General features: G+C 39.4%; 1 protein-coding gene across 3 annotated transcripts in view; it reads right to left on the reverse strand.

The window, feature by feature from the left end:
- Window positions 1–2,891: 2,891 nt before the first annotated feature.
- strbp (spermatid perinuclear RNA binding protein) overlaps window positions 2,892–22,900 on the reverse strand; it is a 120,258-nt gene continuing 100,249 nt past the window's right edge. For 2 of the 3 annotated variants that reach the window (XM_061734292.1, XM_061734293.1), the window contains 6 exons: window positions 16,348–16,500; window positions 15,866–16,000; window positions 14,406–14,546; window positions 13,917–14,046; window positions 12,879–12,932; window positions 2,892–4,310 (listed from right to left, as the gene is read on the reverse strand). In XM_061734292.1, the coding sequence (XP_061590276.1) occupies window positions 4,216–4,310; window positions 12,879–12,932; window positions 13,917–14,046; window positions 14,406–14,546; window positions 15,866–16,000; window positions 16,348–16,500 (708 nt within the window). In that variant the 3' untranslated portion in view covers window positions 2,892–4,215. Of the gene's footprint in view, window positions 4,311–7,280; window positions 7,632–12,878; window positions 12,933–13,916; window positions 14,047–14,405; window positions 14,547–15,865; window positions 16,001–16,347; window positions 16,501–22,900 lie in introns of those variants that run through there. The other variant, XM_061734294.1, reaches the window with a different exon arrangement.

The raw sequence follows: 22,900 nt of genomic DNA on the forward strand, positions 1-22,900 counted from the left end.
GCTGGCTGCTATGAATGGAGCTGTAAAGATGTGGATGAAAAAGGTGCTTTGGCTACTGTAATTCTGTGGTATTTTGACCAAAGCATTTTTTACGAAGTTAGAAAATTGTGTCAGCTTATTAGAAAAACCAAAACCAAAAGGGTGATAATATGACTCCACTGGTTCTGTGATGGTGACAAGACCTCTGGAGCTGGTTCCTCCTGCCCAGGGTTGTGGAAGGGGTTGGATCTATCCTTGAGGTCAGTGGGTAAGAAGACAGGTCCACCCTGGACAGGTCACCCATCCGTCACAGACACAAACAAAACCAATAACCATGCATGCTGACGTTCACTCTTATGGACAATATGAACTCTTATAGAGAAAAAAGCTTCAGGCAGAGTATTAGGGCCAAACTAAGACAAAAAAAATTTGAAAATTACGAGAATAAAGTCATAATATAATGAGAATAAAGTCGTAAAATTACGAGAATAAAGTCGTAATGTTGTGAGAATAAAGTCGTAATAGAATAAAGTCGTAATATTATGAGAATAAAGTCGTAATATTATGAGAATAAAGTCGTAAAATTACGAGAATAAAGTTGTAAAATTACGAGAATAAAGTCGTAATGAATAAAGTGGTAATTTATGAGAATAAAGTCATAATATTATGAAAATAAAGTGGTAATTTATGAGAACTCTAACAGGAAGAGCAGTCTTCTCCCTGTGTTAAAATGAAGAACCTTGAGCATCTTGTGAAGTTATATTTATATATTTATAATATAGTACAACTTTATTCTCGTAATATTACGACTTTATTCTCATAATTTTACGACTTTATTCTCATTACATTATGACTTTATTCTCGTAATTTCCTTTTTTTGTTTTTTTGTTTGGCCCTAATACTCCGTCGTTCTAACAAGCCCTAAGGAAGAGATAATAAATCACCAGCACACAACACCATGTCTGACTGTGGACAAGCCATAAGCCACCAGACTGAGCCAGTTTTACAGCGACAGCGTGTCTCGTGTTCTCAGTCCACCACCGCTCCGTATACGCTCAAACACCCGACACACAGAGAGGACAGGGTCAGTAGTTAGGGTGGCTCCTCCTCCGTGTCTGTTCAATGTGAGGGGAAATGAAAAGGTTGCTCACTGAGGTCTGACTGTCTGCCTTATTAATGTGGGCCATCTGGGGAGAGAGAACCAGGGCAGAGGGAGGGACGGAGGGAGAAAACTCTTGGCTGATGGAGTGAGCCTATTCTGACACACTACAGGAACGACTTGTACACCTGCATGTGATTTTAACACAAGGATGACAATTTTGAGCAAAGCGCTTCAATCTCACCAAACCTAGAATGAAAGTAAAATAGAAAAAAAGTTTGACATATTGTAATGAAGTATTAAAAAAACAGGCAGCCAAGGTGAAGCACAACAGTCGTCTAAGTGAAAGGACCTTATTATCCAGGGATGCAGGGGTTTTTTTTGTTTAAAAAAGAAACACAGTTTCTCAAAGACGGTCCAATGTATGCACATTAGAAGGTTTAATAACAGCGTAACAAAGGCTTTATTGTTCTCTTAGGAGTGTAACAATTGAACACCATTCTGAACTTTACCTTCAGAGTCTCAATCAAAACTTCATCTTGACTTAAGCTACAAAAAATCCTTTCATGGTCTCAAAAACAGTGTCAAAAATGGCACCTTCTTTGACTAAACGTCCTGAACTATTGACTTTGAGGGCTTGCTGTGTCTACGGACTCTTTCTCAGACGTCAATCCTTTTGAATCAAAGTTCAGCGGATCAAACTGGTATCAGATCAAGGAGAATAGGAGGAGATTCAAAGCTTTCTCATGCAGATTCTGTCTATGCTGACTGACGTCTCCGTTAAAGGTGAGGAATAATAGCTGCGCCTATGTCTGGACTGCAAATGCGCACCACAGACCATAAACATTGTCTGATGAACGCAAGTGGGAGTTAATGGAATATGCTTCTATGTACATAAATCTAATATGTCCTATGGGAAGAGTAAACATTCTCAGTACACAATTGAACTACTAATTATTATTCACAGATGCTGGTTTTGCTTCCTCTTGAGTAATTTAACTGAGAATATAATAAGAGAAGTTTACGTTCTTCTTAGCCTCAGATGAGGAATACAATATTTTTCTTTCTACATCGCTTCCAATACCAAATACAAGTGTGATAATTGTTTTCAGATTTCTGTGAGGCAGCATGAGGCCAAGAGGAAGAAATGGGACTGGGCCTGACTCCTTCCTTCAAGCTTCAAGACGTCCAAACCTCAGAAACATGTGCACACACACTGCACACTAGGAATGGGCGATATTTTACCGTTCACGATATACCGTCAAAAAAAATCCTCACGATAAGAATTTGTCATCTCGCAGTAAAAACGATAAATTCCCGTTGATGATGTTTTTGTGTAAAACTGATTTATGGTTCTTTGTTAAATCCACGCACACCGTACGGGAAGGAAGGAAGGAAGGAAGGAAGGAAGGAAGGAAGGAAGGAAAGGAGGAAGGAAGGGAGAAAAGAGGAAGGGAAGAAGGAAGGAGAGAGCAGGAGGAAAGAAGAAAGGAAGGGAAAAAGGAAGGAAGGAAGGAAGGAAGGACAGGGGAGAAGGAAGGGAGAAAACAAGGAAAGGAGGAAGGAAGGGAGAAAAGAGGAAGGGAAGAAGGAAGGAAGGAAGGAAGGAAGGAAGGAAGGAAGGAAGGAAGGAAGGAAGGAAGGAAGGAAGGAAGGAAGGAAGGAAGGAAGGAAGGAAGGAAGGAAGGAAGGAAGGAAGGAAGGAAGGAAGGAAATGAGCCAGAAAGAAATAAAAAAGGGTAAATTCCCGTTGATACGTTTTTGTGTAACAAACATGGCGGATCTGGGAGCGAGATAGATTTATAGTTAAAAAGTTGGAGTTGAATTTGTATTTTTTTTTATCGTCATTTTTATCGTTATCGGGATAAATGCCAGAAATTATCGTGATACATTTTTTGGTCCATACCGCCCATCCCTACTGCACACTGAATTGCTGCAGCAATTCCAGGCTCCACATCGATCAGGCATCTCCTCTGCTCTTTATCTGTACTCAGCCTGTCAGAAGTTTGTGCCTTATGTACAGTAAAGCTGTGTCTGCCACTAGCAGCGTCACTTCTAGCCATCAAGAAGAGGACTGAGGAGTGAGTGTGTGTGTGTGTGTGTGTGTGCAGAAGCCAGGAGTGCTGGAGGATGTGCTTTATTGGGCCCTGTGAGGACAGCAAGGATGAGACTGATGATTGCATGTCCACTAATGCTGTGGGAGGAGCGCACGGGCAACATTTGTAACAACAGTATTCCCTGCCAGCAGTGAGAATATAGAAAATGTGCTTTCTGACAGGAGAAGTATGTGTGACTGGGTTATGAATGCGTTGGGGCCGTGTGGGCAAACTCCAAGCAGGAGAGTGCATGCTCAGAGAGACATCAAGACAGAGGAGAGGGGGAGGGAGGGAACGAGGGTAGCAGTAATATTCTACTAGCATGGGTTAATAAGAATACCAAAGATAATATTGCATCGTCTAGAACTAGCTTCAGTTGCTCAGTGTATATAAAATTGGAAGAAAGCTATACTGTGATATTACAGTTACATTTCACTTTATAATTTAAAATAGTTTATAACAACAATAGTTATACTTTATAGAGTATTTACATAAATACATAATCATATATGAATATTGTCAACACATAGTTATAGAAATACACCGTACCTATGTGTATATAGTCTTGTTATAGTCACACGTACACACATACAATAAATATACAATCAAAATCAGCTATTGCAAAGCAGTGTTGAGTAAAACTCTGTTGGACATTCACATTTCTCAAGTAAGTAAGCTCAAAGAGACGAGTTCAGGTGTATTGCTATAAGAAAGACTAAAGTTCAGCCCCGTTCTCCAGAGTCACAGCCGAACGTTTCTCGCAGTATTGCTTCGTGTAAAGTCGCTCCCCTCTGAGGAGAATAATCTGGGTGGAGAGAGAGGTGAAAGCAGAGAGAGAGAGGGAGGAACTCTGAGGCTCTCGGGGTCAGCAGGTCAGACGGTTTTCTCCAGCGGGCGTTTTCAAAGCGAAACCGCTCTGAATCTGGGTAGAAAGGCGGCCCACTTGTGAGGGACAGAAAAACAGGTGGGCGTGTGTGCAGCCGGGTGATCTGTGTTTACAGACAGCTAAGTGTGAAGACCGTATCCAAAAACCTGCTGCCTTTAGAAGTCAGAGAAGAGATCCTGTGGACCCAGATGGATGATGAAAGGTGCGATGGTACGTGGCTGGTAAAAAGGATTGTCAATGAACAGACCACCTGCAACAATGAAGAACAGAACGAGTCAGTAAATAGCGCAAACACAGCTAAACATATGTGATTTAGTGTTTCTTTAATTTTACTCCAAGTACACCGGAATGATGCAAACACTTGACTGGTATGTTGCAGTAAAACATGACGTCCACGATGATATTAACATCCATTTTTCATTAACTACGTATATGGGTTGCAGAATCAAAACAACAGATCGACATTTTGGAATGCTAATGAATTTCTTTGTCATAAGCTGATAGGAAAATGAGACAAGAAGATAAAAAACACCTGGATGCAGCACTTAATATGATCCGGATTCTACTAGCCTGCTTCTGTCAAAACTTTACAAAATCAAACTACCAATAAATGGACCGCAGCGGTTTGCAGGCTACTCCTCTCCCTCTGGGAAAGGAAAAGTGGACTGTTGCAAAAGACATCATGCCAAATTAAATGGAGATGGATGGAGAGGAGGATCAGGGCTCAAAAGTACGGTTTGCAAAATAAAGTTTTGCCTTGGTGGGGAATGTAGCGTCAGGAGTCCTGTATAGTTCCCTTTAAACCACCTGATTGCAGTTTAGGAGGAGAGTATCCGTGGGACTACTTTAAAACAGTTTTTATATATTTTTTTTTCGCGACTGTTGGTTACCTGGTAACCTCACACTTATGAAAATATTTCCCTTTTATTTTGCCTAGAATAAATAAACTATAACTGGATGTCACAGAAACTACAGTATACTAAATGTGCACAAGTCATTGCCATAATTAAGAGTGTGAGGAAAATGTGTTGCAGACTGAAAACATGATTTTGGAAATAACTTGCTCAACACTCAAGCTAAACATGGATATTAAGAGGTAGGGCTGGGCGATATATCGAGATTTTAATATATATCGATATATTTTCAAACACGATATGGTACGAGACAATATCGTTTATATCGATTTAAAAAAAAAAAAATTATTATTTTTTTTTTTTACATTTTTTTTTTTAATGATTTTGATATAGCTTATTTTGTGACAAATTGACTTGAATGTTTTATTTGAGATTTGCACAAATGTTTTGTTATTTGCACAACTGTCAACCTCAGTGGAAAAGTCTGCCTGTTACTGTCTACATTGTATTAATGCAGGAAAGGGATATTTGTTTTATTTTATTCAAGAAGCATTTTTATTCTATTTATGCAGGCAGTTTATTTTTATTTCATTTGTTTTATACATTTTGATATTGTGCAGACCTCTGTTAATAAAGGAACCTGTGTGACATTTGGCACGAGGCTTTGTATTAAAACTGACTGTTTTTTTAAGGGTTTGCCTCAGAAAAAATGAAGCTAACAGAGATGCTATGCTATAATGCTTTGGGGGAAACCTCAATTAAGGCACAGAAAAAATATCGAGATATATATCGAGTATCGCCATTTAGCTAGAAAATATCGAGATATGACTTTCGGTCCATATCGCCCAGCCCTATTAAGAGGTATCACAAATACCTCTTAATATCCATAGGTCTTAGTTGGGTTGGTAAACATTTACTTCTGGTCTCTTTGCTAAGCTGAGTTTATCATTTCCAACGTGCCATACAGGGAACAAGTACATTTTTCTAAAATAAATAACAAATATTAACACACACATAAAAAGATCCATGGAAACAATATACATAAAACAAAATAATATCAGTAAAAACACACAACATAGGCAACATGTGAAGAAAAAAAAAAGCATCTTCAATCATGTGAGATTGAAAGCCTTGAGAACAAATTTGCCTTTGAGAGGTTTGTAATTTTGTGGAGCTCAACCAACCATTGGACAAGACACTGGGTCTTCTCATCCAATGGCTGCGCCTCTCAGCTGTAACCATGGAGACATCGTCGGGGTTATCACTCGGTGGCCGGGACCGAGATGAGGTGAAGGGCTGGTCTGTTTTGGATCTCCGGTACTGTAACTCTCTCAGCCAGGTGCAGTTTGTTTTCTGTCAATATTTGCTAATCTTACAAATATCTTTTACTTATATCACTGAGGTACTGTATAGTTAAACTTGTTTTCTGTGACTTAGTTGGAATTCAATTCACAAAAGATGAAAAAAAACCACACAGGAAAACAACAATACAGCAAAACAATGACACATAAACATAAAAACACTCAGTGACGTTTTGCTATTTTTCCCACTTTTCTTACACTGGTTTAAATCTACATGAACTTGTTATGGCCTATTCTCAATAAGGGGAAATAAATGCAGATTCAAACGCTGCTGAGATAAAAGGCGTTGATAAATTCATTATGCAGAACATAAATCAACAAAAAAATCTGCAGTAAGGCATTTTAAGATGGCAAATGAAAGCTTTAAATATGATTGAAGGACAAAATGTATGATATCTGTGGGAAAGCTGCAAACATTAATCCAAATACAGTAATGAGATTGTGCAGCTGAATAAGAAATAAAGGATTTTAAGAGTTTTTTAATTTCACCATTTGTCTTTGGGTCTTTTTCTCAGAGTATTTAGGAGTTGTAGGTCAAAATGATGCAGCGAGTGATGCTGACGTAAGTGGAAAGACTGAATTTATATCAGCAGGATGCAGCTTGAAGTTTGATGTTTAAATATTGTGAAGTAACAGGAGTCTATGCGGGTTTCAAGTGCAATAATCTCCCAGGTGACACGTCTACAGTATGGTAAAATACAAGTCAAAACAAACATAACTGTGTCTCCCATCAGCTGAAAGCTTTTAAATCAGACGCACAACAGTTACCGTTGAGCTTTTATTCGAGATAGACTTTATTCATTTTTCAGCAGTAATGACTTATTCTTCTACACACAGCTCCCATTATTACTTTCTTTATACACAGAATATGTGTTGTGTGTCTTAAAATTGCAAAGAACGTCGTCTTCTAAGCAAAGGAGGAACAAAATAAGAAAAAGCTGATCATATATATATATATATATATATATATATATATATATATATATATATATATATATATATATATATGATTTAGACTCAAAGACTGACGTAACAATTCACAGTACAAATCCTTCAAGTTTTTCATGTTTAAGAATTTAAACTCGCAGTTCTTGATTCATAAAAGGTTTTTTTTTCCAAAACAGTAAGAAAAATAAACCTATAAACAAAGTTTAAAAAAAAGGGGGAAAAAAAAGCTTGTCCTTGATCCTTTCCCCATCACTGACAGTGTAGAAAAAGAACAGACTGAGTTTCCCTCCTAGAAAAAGGCTGGCTGCATTTGGTATGTGTGTCTCCTGTGCTAAAAGAAGTGGTAGTGGGGGACGGGGTAGGCAGGCACTTTCATGAGAGGCAACAGAAGCATTCTCTTGGGCAAACCTAGAGGGGAGACATGAGAAGAGCACAGCTCTGCATAAGTCCCGGGCAACACATCACCAAGACTCTCTATGCTCGCTGTAGCACACGCTAGGCTACAGGTCTGTCCACATAAGTTTGAGCGAGAGAAGCAGGGCTCCCAGAGCGGGGAGTGTGAATGTGCGAGAGCAGACAGGAATGTGTGCACGCGAGGTGGCAGCCCGCGTTAGTAATTAGATGATCCAAGAAGGAAGGAAAGGAAAGTTAAAGCAGCACTATGTAACTTTTCCACCTTAATATCATATTTCCAGAGTCCTTGTAATGGTACATCAACTTACAACAGGTTTAATGACACCTCTGTCATGGTCTGAGGGGTCTGTATCCCCCTCACTGGTACTATGTAACTTTGAGGAGCATGGTAGGAACTAGGGCTGTTCGATTAATCGATTTTAAATCGTAATCGCGATTATGTAATTAGAACGATGTTAAAACATGAAAATCGTAAAATCGATTTTTCACTTTTTTTTTTTTTTTTACCTTGTCTGCACACATATTAATGATTGATGGAAATACCTCTCAATACCTGCGACAAGTGCCCCATTACACACCTCTACCTCCTTCATGGGTTGCATTATTATTTAGCATGCAAAGACCCAGTTTAGTTTAATTAGAAAATGTCTTGTTTTATTTAATTGGAAATATAACTTACTGTATGTTTGCAAGTGCTGATTTGCTGATTTTTTTTTTCAGAAATAAAACTTTATATTTTATTATATTTTTAAAAACTTTTTTTCAACTTATTTTACAGAGTTTTGCACTTTATTCATTCATTTTTGGTTTAATAAGAGCAAAGTTTGCACTTAAAGCCCAATGGGGCAAATGTTCAATAAAAAAACAGCATATTTGAAATCATTTCTTTGCCTTTTGTCAATTCACAAAATAATCGTAATCGTAATCGAAAATCGGATTTTGAGAGAAAAAAATCGAGATTTTATTTTTGGGCAAAATCGAACAGCCCTAGTAGGAACCCTGCCACACTACTGGTAAAGCACTACCGCTTTTGTCCAAAGGAGCCGCCAAACTCAACAAAAGCTGAAAGTTACATTGTGCTGCTTTAAAGGGGTAGGAAAAGAAATGGCTTGGGTTAGAGATTAAATTCAAAGTAGCTTCATTTTGATTAGTTTGATTATGAAAAACTCATCTAAAATAACAGCTTAGATTTAGAACCCAAAAAGGACAATCAAGCATACTGTAAAAGGCTTCAACAGCTGTTAAAACTGGAACCGGACACACAACTATGGTGATAGTCTGCTTGACTGGCTGATTACTACTGACTACTCAAGTGTTGGGCCACAAAACGAAGCCGATAAAGAAAGAACACGTGTGAGTCAACAGCACCACACAACAGATCCACTTTTAGCAGCCATAACTTGAAGTAGTCAGTTCACGCATGAAATTTGGGCTCATTCTTCTTTACAACACAGCATTACCACTGGGTTTAGGTCTGTACTCGGTACTTTGACTAGGCCGGTCCAAAACCTCGATTCTTGTTTCAGCCGTTCTGATGTAGATTTGCTGGTTTGCTGTGGACCACTGTCCTGTTGCATGGTCTACCGTTGATCAAGCTTTAGCTATTGTACATTTGTTCCTAGTATAATCTGATGTACAGGAGTTTACGTTCAATCATTAGCTGCATGGTGCCCAGGTCCTGTGGCTGCAGATCACCACTCCTCTGGTGTGCTGGACAGCGGGTAAGCGGCCGTTCTGTTTAGCATTGGGCATTAAGGCTAAACAACTCCACCCTGGTCTCATCTGTCCTATGAACAAACCACAAAAAGTCTTGTGGCTCACATCCTTTTTAGTGAACCTCAGTGATGCTTCTGGATTCTTTTTGGACAGAAAAGGGCTTCTTCTAATCGTAATTCAGCTAACATTTTCATGCTTCTTGTTGGGTTGTACTTCTATAAACATTGACACACACCTGAGTGCTTCAGACCACCAAACTATAGGTCTTTACATCTGCTGATGACCATCAAGGGATGATGATGAGCAGCACCTGACTGCAACTTCCTCTCCTCAGTCACATAGAAGCAGGAAGAAGTACTTAACATTGTCACGTTGTTGTCTTTTTCTTGTTTGGCTTCATTAATAAAATGAAATAAATAAATACTGTTTTTTTTGGAATATAAGCCGCACCTGCATATAAGCCGCACCCGCTCTATTTTTTAAAAAATAATAAAAAAACGATATACAAGCCGCACCTGCATATAAGTCGCATCCGCTCTATTTAAAAAAAAAAAAAAGATATGCAAGCTGCAGATATTTATGTTGTTAGATTAGATATTTACTACATGTACAGAACCATTTTGAACTGTAAATGATGTACATGTTTGTACCTAAATAGATCCTTTCCTAACAGTGTATTTTAACACGGCAGCAACTTTGCTGATTAAAACGGGACAGAACCAAGAGAAAATAATTTATTTATCTATTTATCTGTTTGAAATCTGTTTCTACCTACTTCTATCTGCTAAAGAAGAAGTAGTGTATTCTTCTTTGCATTTATTTTGTCTTAGTTTTGATTCTAATTCCGGTTAGAGCGCCTGAGCAGTGGAAGAAAAATCCACAGAATAGCTGCACCTTTGTATAAGCCGCATGGTTGAAAACCCATGAAAAAAGTAGTGGCTTATAGTCCAGAAAATACGGTACATAAACAACAAAAAACCAAACAAGTTATGTGCTGTCATTCATCTGATGTTGTATTGGTCTACTTATAATACCCACTATAATCAGATAATGTTCTATCAAATATTTTATAAAGAAAACTAACTTTCGCACTTGACCTAAAAGGGACAATCTCATGGACTTGTTTTATAAAATACTGCTCTTTATTCTGTTATTCTGAGCTCAGGTTCTATGATGTAATAATATATTCTTCTACATTACTTTTTTAATATTTTAAGCGCAGCAGCTTTATGTTGTTGCATTCAACAAACTCAAAGCAGCAACGCAAAACAAACTGACAAAGCAGGAAAAAGAAACGGGAAAAACATTAAAAACAACTATAATATAATTTTTTTAAATGTTTATTTTCTGGTTTAAAAAAATGACATCTTGGCAAACAGAGAACCCCCAGTGCCAAGCCCCCCCCTGTGAAGGGAAACTATTTCCTTCCAGAGTTCAGTCTCGGGGGGGTCAGGAGACTTCATACCTATCAGGGGCCTTAGACCAGTTTTCTGAAACACATAAGGTCCTTTCAAACTGCAGGCTGTACAAAGGACAGAGAGGCTCCCCAACGTCACATGTGTACACACACGGAACAAGGCTGAGTCTGTTGAGGTAAACACGACTGTGTGACAGTGAGACGGCTGGAGCCAATTTCTCTCCAATACCTTTGCTGGAAAAGGTCAAGAATTAGTACATTTTTGCCTTTAAATGTCTTCAATTATGCCTCTACGGATGTGTGAGATGGCAGGGAATGGTGCATGGAGATGAACTAAGAGAGAGCTGTGCTGCCTGCAATAGGCCAAGGTTCTTCGTTCTGCTCATCCGAGCTGAAAAGACAATGACAGTGCAGAAATTGTGTCTACTTATTGAGCTCAATAAGAAGAAGTGGTTGTTCTCTACTCTACAGCGTTCTGTTCTTTTTTTTTTGTTTTATCAAAGACATGTGTGGGGGCTAGGGATGGGCGGTATGGACTAAAAAATGTATCACGATAATTTCTGGCATTTATCCCGATAACGATAAAAATGACGATAAAAAAAATACCAATTCAACTCCACCTTTGTAACTATAAATCTATCTCTCTCTCAGATCCGCCATGTTTGTTACACAAAAACGTATCAACGGGAATTTATCTTTCTTTCTTTCTTTCTTTCTTTCTTTCTTTCTTTCTTTCTTTCTTTCTTTCTTTCTTTCTTTCTTTCTTTCTTTCTTTCTTTCTTTCTTTCTTTCTTTCTTTCTTTCTTTCTGGCTCATTTCTTTCTTTCTTTCTTTCTTTCTTTCTTTCTTTCTTTCTTTCTTTCTTTCTTTCTTTCTTTCTTTCTTTCTTTCTTTCTTTCAGGCTCATTTCCTTCCTTCCTTCCTTCCTTCCTTTTTCCCTTCCTTCTTTCCTCCTGCTCTCTCCGTCCTTCCTTCCTTCCTTCCTTCCTTCCTTCCTTCCTTCCTTCCTTCCTTCCTTCCTTCCTTCCTTCCTTCCTTCCTTCCTTCTTTTCTTCCTTCTTTTTTCCCTTCCTTCCTTCTTCCTTCCTTCCTTCCTTCCTTCCTTCCTTCCTTCCTTCCTTCCTTCCTTCCTTCCTTCCTTCCTTCCTTCCTTCCTTCCTTCTTTCCTCCTGCTCTCTCCGTCCTTCTTCCCTTCCTCTTTTCTCCCTTCCTTCTCCCCTTTCCTTCCTTCCTTCCTTCCTTCCTTCCTTCCTTCCTTCCTTCCTTCCTTCCTTCCTTCCTTCCTTCCTTCCTTCCTTCCTTCCTTCTTTTCTTCCTTCTTTTTTCCCTTCCTTCCTTCTTTCCTCCTGCTTTCTCCGTCCTTCTTCCCTTCCTCTTTTCTCCCGTCTTTCTTTCTTTCTTTCCTTCCTTCCTTCCTTCCTTCCTTCCTTCCTTCCTTCCTTCCTTCCTTCCTTCCTTCACATATGTTGTGGGTGGATTTAACGCAGAACCATAAATCATCATCTTTACACAAAAACATTATCAACGGGAATTTATCGTTTTTACCATGAGATGACAAATTCTTATCGTGAGGAATTTTTTTGACGGTTTATCGTGAACGGTAAAATATCGCCCATTCCTAGTGGGGGCAAAGGACTGCAAGTATAACTTTTCCCGTGTCATCATGATCATAGTCAGTTTCAGGAAGATTCGAAGTCAGAACTAGTTACAGAAGATAACACTTTACTGATAAAATAGTGGTCCAAACTCAAGAAATACAGGAGAGAAAGTAGCGAGCAGCTCATGAAACAAGGGGTGAGTGGAAAATTAGTTAAAGAAAGATCGATAGGAAGACAGGCCGATCTGACTGAAGCACAAAGCCATAAAGAGCCAGATTTCTATATTTATAAAGATAACTGTCAAACCCTAAAAAAAACTGGTTAAAATCTAAATGAGTGATTATTATAAAAGGGTGGAAAAAGTGATGCGAAAAAGCGGAGAAAAAATAGTACACAAGGTGTTACATAAACTTGCTGCAGATATCATTAATCTCCCCAGGAATAGTTAGGGAGGGAAGAGGGTTAGAGATGGGAAAAGGAGGGAGGAAGGATGAGGGAGGAGGCACGTACCGTATGCAGGAGCAGCTGCTGCAGCAGGACTGTAGCCGTACGGTGTCCCAAAACCTGTTGGGGAAGAGGTTACAGGGTCTAATTCAATCCTGTACTGATTTGAGTCCTGGCCACACCTTTTACCATATTCAGCATGAGTATTTAACGGTCCTAAATTGGAGCAGACAGTTTTAGGATTAGGGCCCTGAAGGGACACCGCGCTCCTTAAATAGGCTGTATTATAAAAGCATCTATTTGGACAACTAAAGTGACTATTATCTAGAAAGAAAATCTGACATAACACAACCGCGTGGCCTCGTCTGGAGCCGCCCAGGTCTGAGAACATCTCATTAAGTGAGCCCCTCAGATTTGCAGGGTATCGTTACATCACCAGATCAGAGTAGAAGTATGCAACGTCCACAGCTTTATATCCAGCTACTGTAACTTCAACTGCAAATCATTGTTCATTCTCTGTGTCTCAGAAGAGGGAAGTTGAAACTTAAAGCAGGGAGGAATGAGCCAGCAGTGAACCCCTTGGGTTTTTCAAGCCCACACATGGCGGAAGATAAACTATTGAAAAATATCTCTGAACAGGAAGAAGCTGGTATAGAAAATGGAAAGATATTTTCAAGATGAAGATGACGTTTTCAGTCACGCTAACAATATTGACATGATGACTCCCCTCTGTCCTTCAGATTGCTCTAGGGTATTTGTTAAAGGCTGTGATATTTACAATTTAACTTCAGGGAGAAGAAACACTGTTTATTTGCTACAGACAAAGGAGCGAGCAGCCTAAGAAAGAGGAAAATGTCAAGAACTGTTAGGGAAACTAAAAACAAAAGGCCACATCTACAAAAACTAATGTTTCATACATAAAATACAGTCGCAAACTGGAATTTGTAGGAGCAAAAACAATAACAGTCCGATGGTACCATTAGATGGGGATGGTGCATTAAAAATGTGCAATTACTTTATGATGAAAAGCAATTTTATATTCACTGTATGCTTGTAAAAAAGGAAAAAGAACACACCAACGAAAAACAGCAAATGTCCAACTACCTGGTGTGACGTATCCGGGTGCAGCTGCGCTGACGAAGGCTCCTCTTGCGAGGGCTGCTCTTCCTCTTCCTCTGGCTACCTGTGCTGCTACTGCTGAGGCCGCTGCCGCCACAGACAACGCTCCTTTAGTCTGAACAGAGAACAGAGCAGGTTGTACGTGACCATCACTTCTCTTAACACCCAGGTACTGTAGTTGCAGATATGCAGTAGCAAATCTACATTGGATATGAGATAAGGACATGTTTATTTAAGCATGCTTACTGACAAAAAAGGGTAAAAGAGTAGTGATAATTACAAAAAGACTGATCTCCCCAACCTTTATGCACATATGATTAATGTTTTTGATTACTGGGTAAAATGCAAACGCATATCATGTAGTTTAGCCTCCCAACGATGACACAGACAGTTATTGATATGTTGTTGTTGTTTCAGAGTGAATGCAGTGCCCTCAATGTCTGGTATGCACTCTCTAAGTGCATGTCTCCCTACCTGAGGCAGTATCTTTTTCTTTTTATTTGCAGCTGCGTTGGGACCAGAGAAGAGTTTTTCCAGAGCTGCTAGAGCAGCGCTGGCCTTTGCTACCTTTTTGTTGGGGCCTGCCCCACGAAACTTCTGTCCATCGACCTCCACCTAACGAGCAGACACACAAATGATAACATTTATTTAGATTAGGGCTGTTCGATTTTGCCCAAAAATAAAATCTCGATTTTTTTCTCTCAAAATCCGATTTTCGATTACGATTACGATTATTTTGTGAATTGACAAAAGGCAAAGAAATGATTTCAAATATGCAGTTTTTTTATTGAACATTTGCCCCATTGGGCTTTAAGTGCAAACTTTCCTCTTATTAAACCAAAAATTAATGAATAAAGTGCAAAACTCTGTAAAATAAGTTGAAAAAACGTTTTAAAAAATATAATAAAATATAAAGTTTTATCTCTGAAAAAAAAAAATCAGTAAATCAGCACTTGCAACCATACAGTAAGTTAGTTAGTAGTTAGTAACTAAACTAACTAACTAAAGTAAGTTATATTTCCAATTAAATAAAACAAGACATTTTCTAATTAAACTAAACTGGGTCTTTGCATGCTAAATAATAATGCAACCCATGAAGCAGGTAGAGGTGTGTAATGTCAGTCATTACATTTGCTATTCACATTTGCAAGTTTTTTGCAAGGAACACGAGCCGGTCTACCCGGTGGCATGTTAGTATATCACCATGGTTACAACGCCCCCTCCTACACTAAAGAGCCTCTCCGATGGGGCACTTGTTGCAGGTATTGAGAGGTATTTCCATCAATCATTAATATGTGTGCAGACAAGGTTAAAAAAAAAAAAAAAAAAAAGTGAAAAATCGATTTTACGATTTTCACGTTTTAACATCGTTCTAATTACATAATCGCGATTACGATTTAAAATCGATTAATCGCACAGCCCTAATTTAAATGAGCTCTACTCATCTAAATACATAAAAATACATAAAACTGTATTTTGGGTGAAGAAGAATTAAATTCTAACAATTGCTGCAGTCTTTTCTGTTACATAAGAAGCCTTCCTCTTTCATGATACCATTCAGCCAAATCTAACAATATCATAATTAAGTTGCCCAAACGTTATGTTTATCTGTTGTCTGTGGCTCAGCCAGCAAGCTTCTCTGAGCAGGACAGCTTGTTTGGTAATGCCCTGCTGTCAAGTAGACCTGCTAATCAGTCAGCAGTGCGATGGAGCAGCCAGGCGTGTTGGAAAACAACACACCCCACAGAGAACAAGCTTGCCTTAGGAAACAAGTTGACTGATTGACTCTGCTGGGTGATCCGCCTGTTTCTGATTACATATTTCAGCCACCGTACGCGTCTTCCCTCAGCTTGAGTGCACAGCTGTGCAAGTGCATGCGAGCTGAAAACCATTTCGCTCGTGTTTAAGTCCGTCCGCGGTGGCATTATTCTCACCTCCATGACAAAGCGTTTGTCATGGCTGCCTCCGCTCTCGGAGATGAGCTCGTATTTGAGGCCTCGTCTCTTCTCATTAAGCTCCATAACAGGATTCTTCCCACTCGCCGTTAAAATTGGACCCTGAGTTCGCACCTGGGGAGAGAAAAGTCATTTCATTTTAAAAGCACTTCATTGCTTCGTTAAAAAAACACACTGCTGAAGTAAAACTGGGAGATGGATCATGATAAGCAGAGACTGTCACAAGATTAAAGTGGAATTAGCAGCACATGACAGCAAACATCTGGCAGCATTTAAGAAAGTTAAGATACAGTCAGTGTAAAAGAGCAATAAGCGTATATTTAGATTTGACAACTGAGCAGTCTGTTGTCAGCTACATATAAGATTTAATTAAGAAGTTCTGCATTATTCGCCATCAGACAAATTTGCTTTGGACTTTAATGTGACAGGTCGTTTTTCCTGTGCATGCCCATGTTTCTTACCTCCAGTGTGTTGGAACCATCCACGGAGTGTGTTGGGTTATTGCTAGTGTGTGAGGACGTGTCGTTCTTCCCCTCACCGTCCGACTTCTCATCTGAGCTCATTGGGTCTAGATCTGAGTCGAAACCTGTCGGGTAGCCCATCGCCTGGAGAACCTAGAGAGACAAAGTGATCACGCAGTTTAATGGATGAACTGATGGATTCTCAGCTGAACAGACCTGGTCTATTATTAGTCCCCTTGTGAGTGAATGGTTTGCCTTGAGAAGACATTATAGCACTGTGAAGAACAAAGGTAATGTGAATCATGTCTTATGCTTCAACATAAAATCTTCTTGAAACAGCAATATTGTTGCTAGGGGTGGGCAAAAATATCGATATGGCAATATATCGCGATACTTTTCCAGCTGATTCAATATCGATATTCAAATTTTGAATATCGATTTTTTTTTTTTTTTTTTATCCCCGATCTTTTTCCCATTATATCACCCAGTGCTCCTACCTAAGTGACAGTCCTGGGCATTGCCACTCTCTACCAACCCTGGGAGGGCCCTGCACTGAGCTCCGGTTTTATTGCCTGTCCTTAAAAAATGAAAAATAATGGACAGAGGTTTATTTATTTATGGATTTATATCTATACTGACTGATCACTGTGCCTGTCCTTGGTTTTAGTACCATCTTTCTTGTGTTTATTATCATTTGCCACATAATTAAAGCAACCTCATACTAAATTTAATGTTAATTTCATATGATGTAAATAATATGAAAAACATATACAGATATGTTGTAACTTTAGCTTGTATAGTTATAATAAAACATTGTTTTGACTCAGTTTGTCCCATGAATTGTCACTATAATCTGATGAACATGCAACTCGGATTTTAAGATCCATCACTATCATCTGATGTACATATATACAACTTGGATTTTAAAATGTGTAATGCATTTTTAAATTTTTCGGTGAACTATGTAGAATATAATAATCGGGATATTGCATAATCGGGATATCGCAATGTGTATCGTATCGTGGCTCAAGTATCGTGATGCGTATCGTATCGTGAGGTCCTTCCCAATACCCACCCCTAATTGTTGCAATATTATTGTCCATGTATCGACGAGACAGTGCAATTCACATCGTGTTTTAAAAGAAAAAAGACCTGAACCAAAGCTTTGTGGAGTTACGTGTCTTTTCTTTCCCAAACAGCACATTGAACAACGAAGTGGCTTCCAGAAATATCCAGGTAGAGAAGAAAAGGAGAATGACAAGTTTCTGACCCAAATGCCACAGCTGCTGAACCAGCCATGACAGCAAAGGAGCATGTAAGAGGAAAAGAGATGAAAACGAGGCCACTCAAATGAAAGAAAGTGTCTGAGAAGGGGAGCAGAAAATAGGAAGAGGAATTAAAAAAGAGCCTTTTATGGGAAAGAAGTGCACAGCGGATTATCCAAGCTGTGTGGACTGAAGAGCCTCTTTGTTCACAGTCACTTTGGGATTACATGTCTTTGCCCACCTTCATCGTTCCATGCACATAAAAACACAAACTGGAGGAATGAAATGTATTGTAGATGCCAAATAGTATAGTGGCAGTTCAGGTTTTGATTGTCAAACAGTTGCAGAATAATATTCCTCAGAATAAAATTGCAAAGACTGTTGAATATATCACCATCTAAAGTACACAATATCATCAAAAATGACGGGGCAAGGCAGAAAAGGAACATGGTAAGTCTGTGATCTTCAGGCCCTCATCAACACAGCTGTAATGGAAATCGCTGCATGGGCTCAGGTACACTTCCAGAAATCACTGTCTAAGAGCACAGTTGGCTAGCCCTGCTACAACGACCGGTTATAGTGCTATCATGCAAAGAAGACAGCCACATTTGAACATGATCCAGAAACACTGCCATCCTCTCTGGGCCAAAGCTCCATAAAATGGACAGAAAGCAAAGTGTAAAATGTTCTGTGATCAGGCAAACCAAAATGTAAAATTCTTTTTGAAAGCCACGTTGTTCAACCTCTATAGTACTGTAGCAGAGGCCATCAAATTTTGAGATACCCCTACCCGAGTTAGAACAAAGCACAACCATGTTTTTTGTGATCTTTAGGGTCAACCATTAATGAAATGGATGGTTGTGAACTTTCATTTTTGGGAGAAATTATTATTTTTGGCTATTATTTAGACCTACCCCAATCTCTGAAAAAGGTAAATCAGCATAGGGCAAAGGTGACAAAAAAGCTTATAACTTGAGAATGCTCACCCCTTTCTTCATCACATTTATTGACATATGAACCAGGTGTCTACCCTACATCGCCAAAGAGTCAGAATGTAGTTAACCTAAAGAAATACTGAAATGTGGCCCTGTAAATACACATTTACATTAGGCGGAGATTGTACTTTTGTAGTGAGGACTCCTCTACTTTCTTCTTACTAGTGTGGAGGGGAAAGAAGGGGAACCATCTGTTTTTTTTAAAATTAGCACTCCGTTCAAAAGCCTACATCTCTGATGGTACAGGGGCACATCAGTGCCTATAGACTGGCCACATCTAGAAAGGAACCACAAATGCTGAAGGACAGGGGTTATTTGTGTCTTTTACAGGGAAAGCCTTGCATATTTCAGCATGACAATGCCAAACTGCTTACTGCATGCATTAGAAAAACATGTCTTCATAGTAGAAGAGTTTGCCTGCTGTCCAGACCTTTCACCAGCTGACAAGATTAGGAGCATCATCAAATGAAAAACACAACAAAAAAGATTGAGGACTTATGTGCAGCTTAAATCAGACAAAAATAGACCAACATTCCTCTCCTGAAACTCCAACAACTGGTCTCTTCAGTTCCTAGACAGTTATAGACTGTTGTTAAGAAAAAAAGAGGGCTTGTCGGCTCCTGGTCTCTCAGGTGGCTGTGCCCTCCCTCCTCCACTATAATTGCAGTTCAGGTAACGCCTTATTTTCACTTTGCACACACACAATTACAAAGACAGACACGCCTGTTCACCCACTTACATGCTCACCTCACAGTTTTGGGGGACAGTTAATCGCAGTAGTCTAGTCCTGATTTAGTTTTAGAGACCTGGAATGGTTTCTGTTTGTGTCTCTGCCTGTTCTCGTTTCTGTTTGTTTGTTTTCTCTCTTGCAGATTCCAAAGGCTTGTGTGCCCGTTGTCTGTTTTCCTGTGTTTCTCTCATTTCAGACGTGCAGCGGATGCCCCCCCTCACGAGCCCCCCACCCTGATCCCCCTCATATATATGTTTAAAAAAAAAAAAGTCATACAATGATGAAAAAAACTGGCTTATGGGTTTCTGGCCTGTCATTGCTGGTACCTCTAGGTATTAAAAAAAAAGAAGGAGCTACACAGTGGTAAACATCGCCCTGTGCCATATTTTTGAGACAATCTGGTATCTCTATTTTTCTATGAAATTGCAAAATATCTCACTTTCCTACATTTGATGTTTTCTGTATTCTATTGTGATTAAAGAGTTAGTTTTAGTTAGTTTTAAAGAGTTCATGAGATTTGTTTACACTGCATGGGGCTTGCACATACAGTACAACTAGTACTAGTAAATATTAATTTAATGTTTCATTTAGTTAATGTACATGTCCAGCTTCTCTGTTATATACCTTTGGGAACTTCACAAATATTAATAAAGACTTTGTTTCATAACAGTCTCCACTCACTATCCCCATAGCCAAAGAAAAATCAGGTTTCATAAGTGTCTTGTTCCCATTTACAAAAGTATTCACAGCTGAGCTCTAGTACGTCCTGCTGCTATTATGGGCCCGTATGAGGCTTGAGCAGCTTGGGTGCCTATCACTGCCTCACAGAATTTTTCGGACCTGAAAACCAAAAGCACTCACTTGAAGTCACTGCTGCCAAAAGAAGTTTGACTAGCTTTTAAATCCAATCCCTTTTTCTATCAGCACTCTGAATATCTAACGGGCATCTTCAAAGTGATGGTCATTGCATGCATATTATCATCTTAAGAACATTGTGCTTGTCTTTCATTGTAGCATAAATGAGCATCAAATCACATGTATCTAGTAAACCCATGCACAAAAACAGACTGGACCACAACTTTTTGTTCAAGCCACTGACTTGATAGGATACAAGAAAACATTTAAGCATTTAAAAAGCTCAACACCATAGAAGCCTCCGGCTATACTAAGCAAAAATCCTCTGACTGAAAATTGGTGGCGATAACACCATTCTGTAAATTAATTTTTTATATGTAGGAGGCTGGAGTCAAGATGGAGAAAATTCTAACAAATAATAACAGCGGAGCCTTTTTCGGACTGCTGGGATGTCAGAATTTTATGCTTTTATGCTAAGACAATGATTCAAAAAGTTTCACCAGTACAACAAAGGGGTGGCTTTGGGAAAACTCTGACAAAGCGATCCAGCCAGAGTCTAACCCTGAACCCAGCAACACATCCCTGAAACTGAACATCATACTTCCATTCAAAGTTAAGGCTGAACGATTGTTCCAAGAAGAAAGGAGAAACTAATGAAATATTTTAAGAGACTTTCTTTATCCAAGCACTAAGCAAAAGATTGTAATACTTCTTGTAATACTGCAGTGGTTCTCAACCTTTTTGAGTTGCAACGCTCAATTTAACATGCATTGCTGTCCGTTTTGGCTTCAAGCTCTCGTGTGCTGGCACCTCAGAGCAAATGACACATTTTGGGTAGTCAACACTGTTTTTTGTTGTGCAGGAAAAGCCTTATTTTAAAAAGTGGGCTGATATTTAAAGAGCCTCGAACCTTTATCAGCCGCCGGTGTCGGCCCGGCCAGTGCCCTACTTTTCTCTGTTGGTGGTTCTGGTGGCTGATCTTGGAACCCCTGCTGCTGCTGACGGTCTGGAAAACTTTTTCTTTTAAGCGCTCCATTTCTCCAGCTAGCAAAGTTTCTGCAGATCTTTTTCTTAGTTCTCCCCCCAAACCTCCCACCTCCACCACCACCACTTCACTGACCAGAATCGGACCTGCATAGAAACGCTGCATTGATACAATGAATTTTGGACAAACAATGAATCGGAAAACAACTCTCTGTTTGAAATTAGGTAATTTAATGTGAATGTTACAATGCTTAATTTTATAATGTTTAAAGGGGACCTATTATGGCATGTAATACCTATTTTAAACAGGCCTTGAATGTCTTAAAATCAAGCATTTGATTGTTTTTGCTAAATAAAATAGAAATTCAGCCTCTGGGCCATGTCTTTATCTTCCCAGTCTCTAACCTCATTCTCTATGTGGGATTCTGAGTGGGCGGGGCTATGATAATGAGGCACTGTGCTGATTGGCTGCCTGAATGACGCGATACACCGCTACGAAAAAATGGTGGAAGTTCCGGCCGGTGGAGTTAGTTGTGGACGTGGTTTCACACATCGGAGGACAACCTATGTAAATTGCTCCTTTCGTTACGTAACAACGGGAGTAGAATCTGAACGGCTCGTAGAATCCACATCACACTGGACGGCTCATCCGGGCGGCTGAACAGACACTGCAGAATTTGGTTGCTTTCCTCCTTCTGAGTGGGCAGGCTGAGGGGAGACCACTTTATATATGTTAAAGCAAGAGAAAACTTGTTTTTCATAATAGGTCCCCTTTAAGTAATGGTTAATTTTACGTTTTGCGATTTCAGACCATCTATGAACGCGTCTGCTTTCTGCAGCCGCCGCTCCTGCTGACAGCAAACCGGGGAGAAAATAAGCATTTTTTTGCTCTGATATGTGAATGACAAGGACTACGTTTACATGCACTCAATAACCCTTTTCTAACCGGAATATTAGCAATAACCCGGTTGCGCACGGCCATATAAACACCAATAACCCCTTTGAATAGCCAGAATTTGCTTATATTCCGGTTTTTAAAAACCCGAATACGACCCCTGGGTTACTCCTTTTCTAACCCAAATATTTGGTCATGTAAACGCCTAACGGGATATCCCCATTAAAAGGAACATGAATTTGTTTTCTGTGCATGTTTTTTCGCAAGGAATCTTGCTCTTTTTAGTCCAGGAAGTTCTTATAAACATGGCGAAACGCAAGACCACGCCACACTTTTGGAGTGAGGAGGAGACTAATCACCTCATAAATGTAATGAAACATATGAACATTTTGTCATTTGTAGACGGTAGAAAGTACCGGGATAGCGAGATTTACAAAAAGGTGAGCGAAAAGTTGCGCGAAGCAGGATTTGTACGAACGCCAGACCAGATCAAGCACTGCTGGAAGACGCTGAAAAAGGAGTAATACAGGGCCGAGAAACAAAACAACTTCCGCCGTGCTGCTGTTATTGTTTTTGTTTTGAATTTGAATACAGGAAGAATAAGCGGAAATGACGGGAATTACGTCATGACGTTCTCCGTGCATCGCTGTTTTGATGGAGATATCCCAAATGATGAATCACCATGTATACAGGGATAACCCTGTTTGCTCACGCATGTAAACAGATTATTCCGAATGTTTCAGTAACCGGAATTTTGACTGAATGTAAACGTAGTCAAGGGCAGACATGAGAGTAGTGGACAGATTCGTTGTTGTTGTTGTGGTGTAGC

Source organism: Cololabis saira, chromosome 11 (assembly GCF_033807715.1).
Source record: "Cololabis saira isolate AMF1-May2022 chromosome 11, fColSai1.1, whole genome shotgun sequence".
Taxonomy (NCBI): domain Eukaryota; kingdom Metazoa; phylum Chordata; class Actinopteri; order Beloniformes; family Belonidae; genus Cololabis; species Cololabis saira.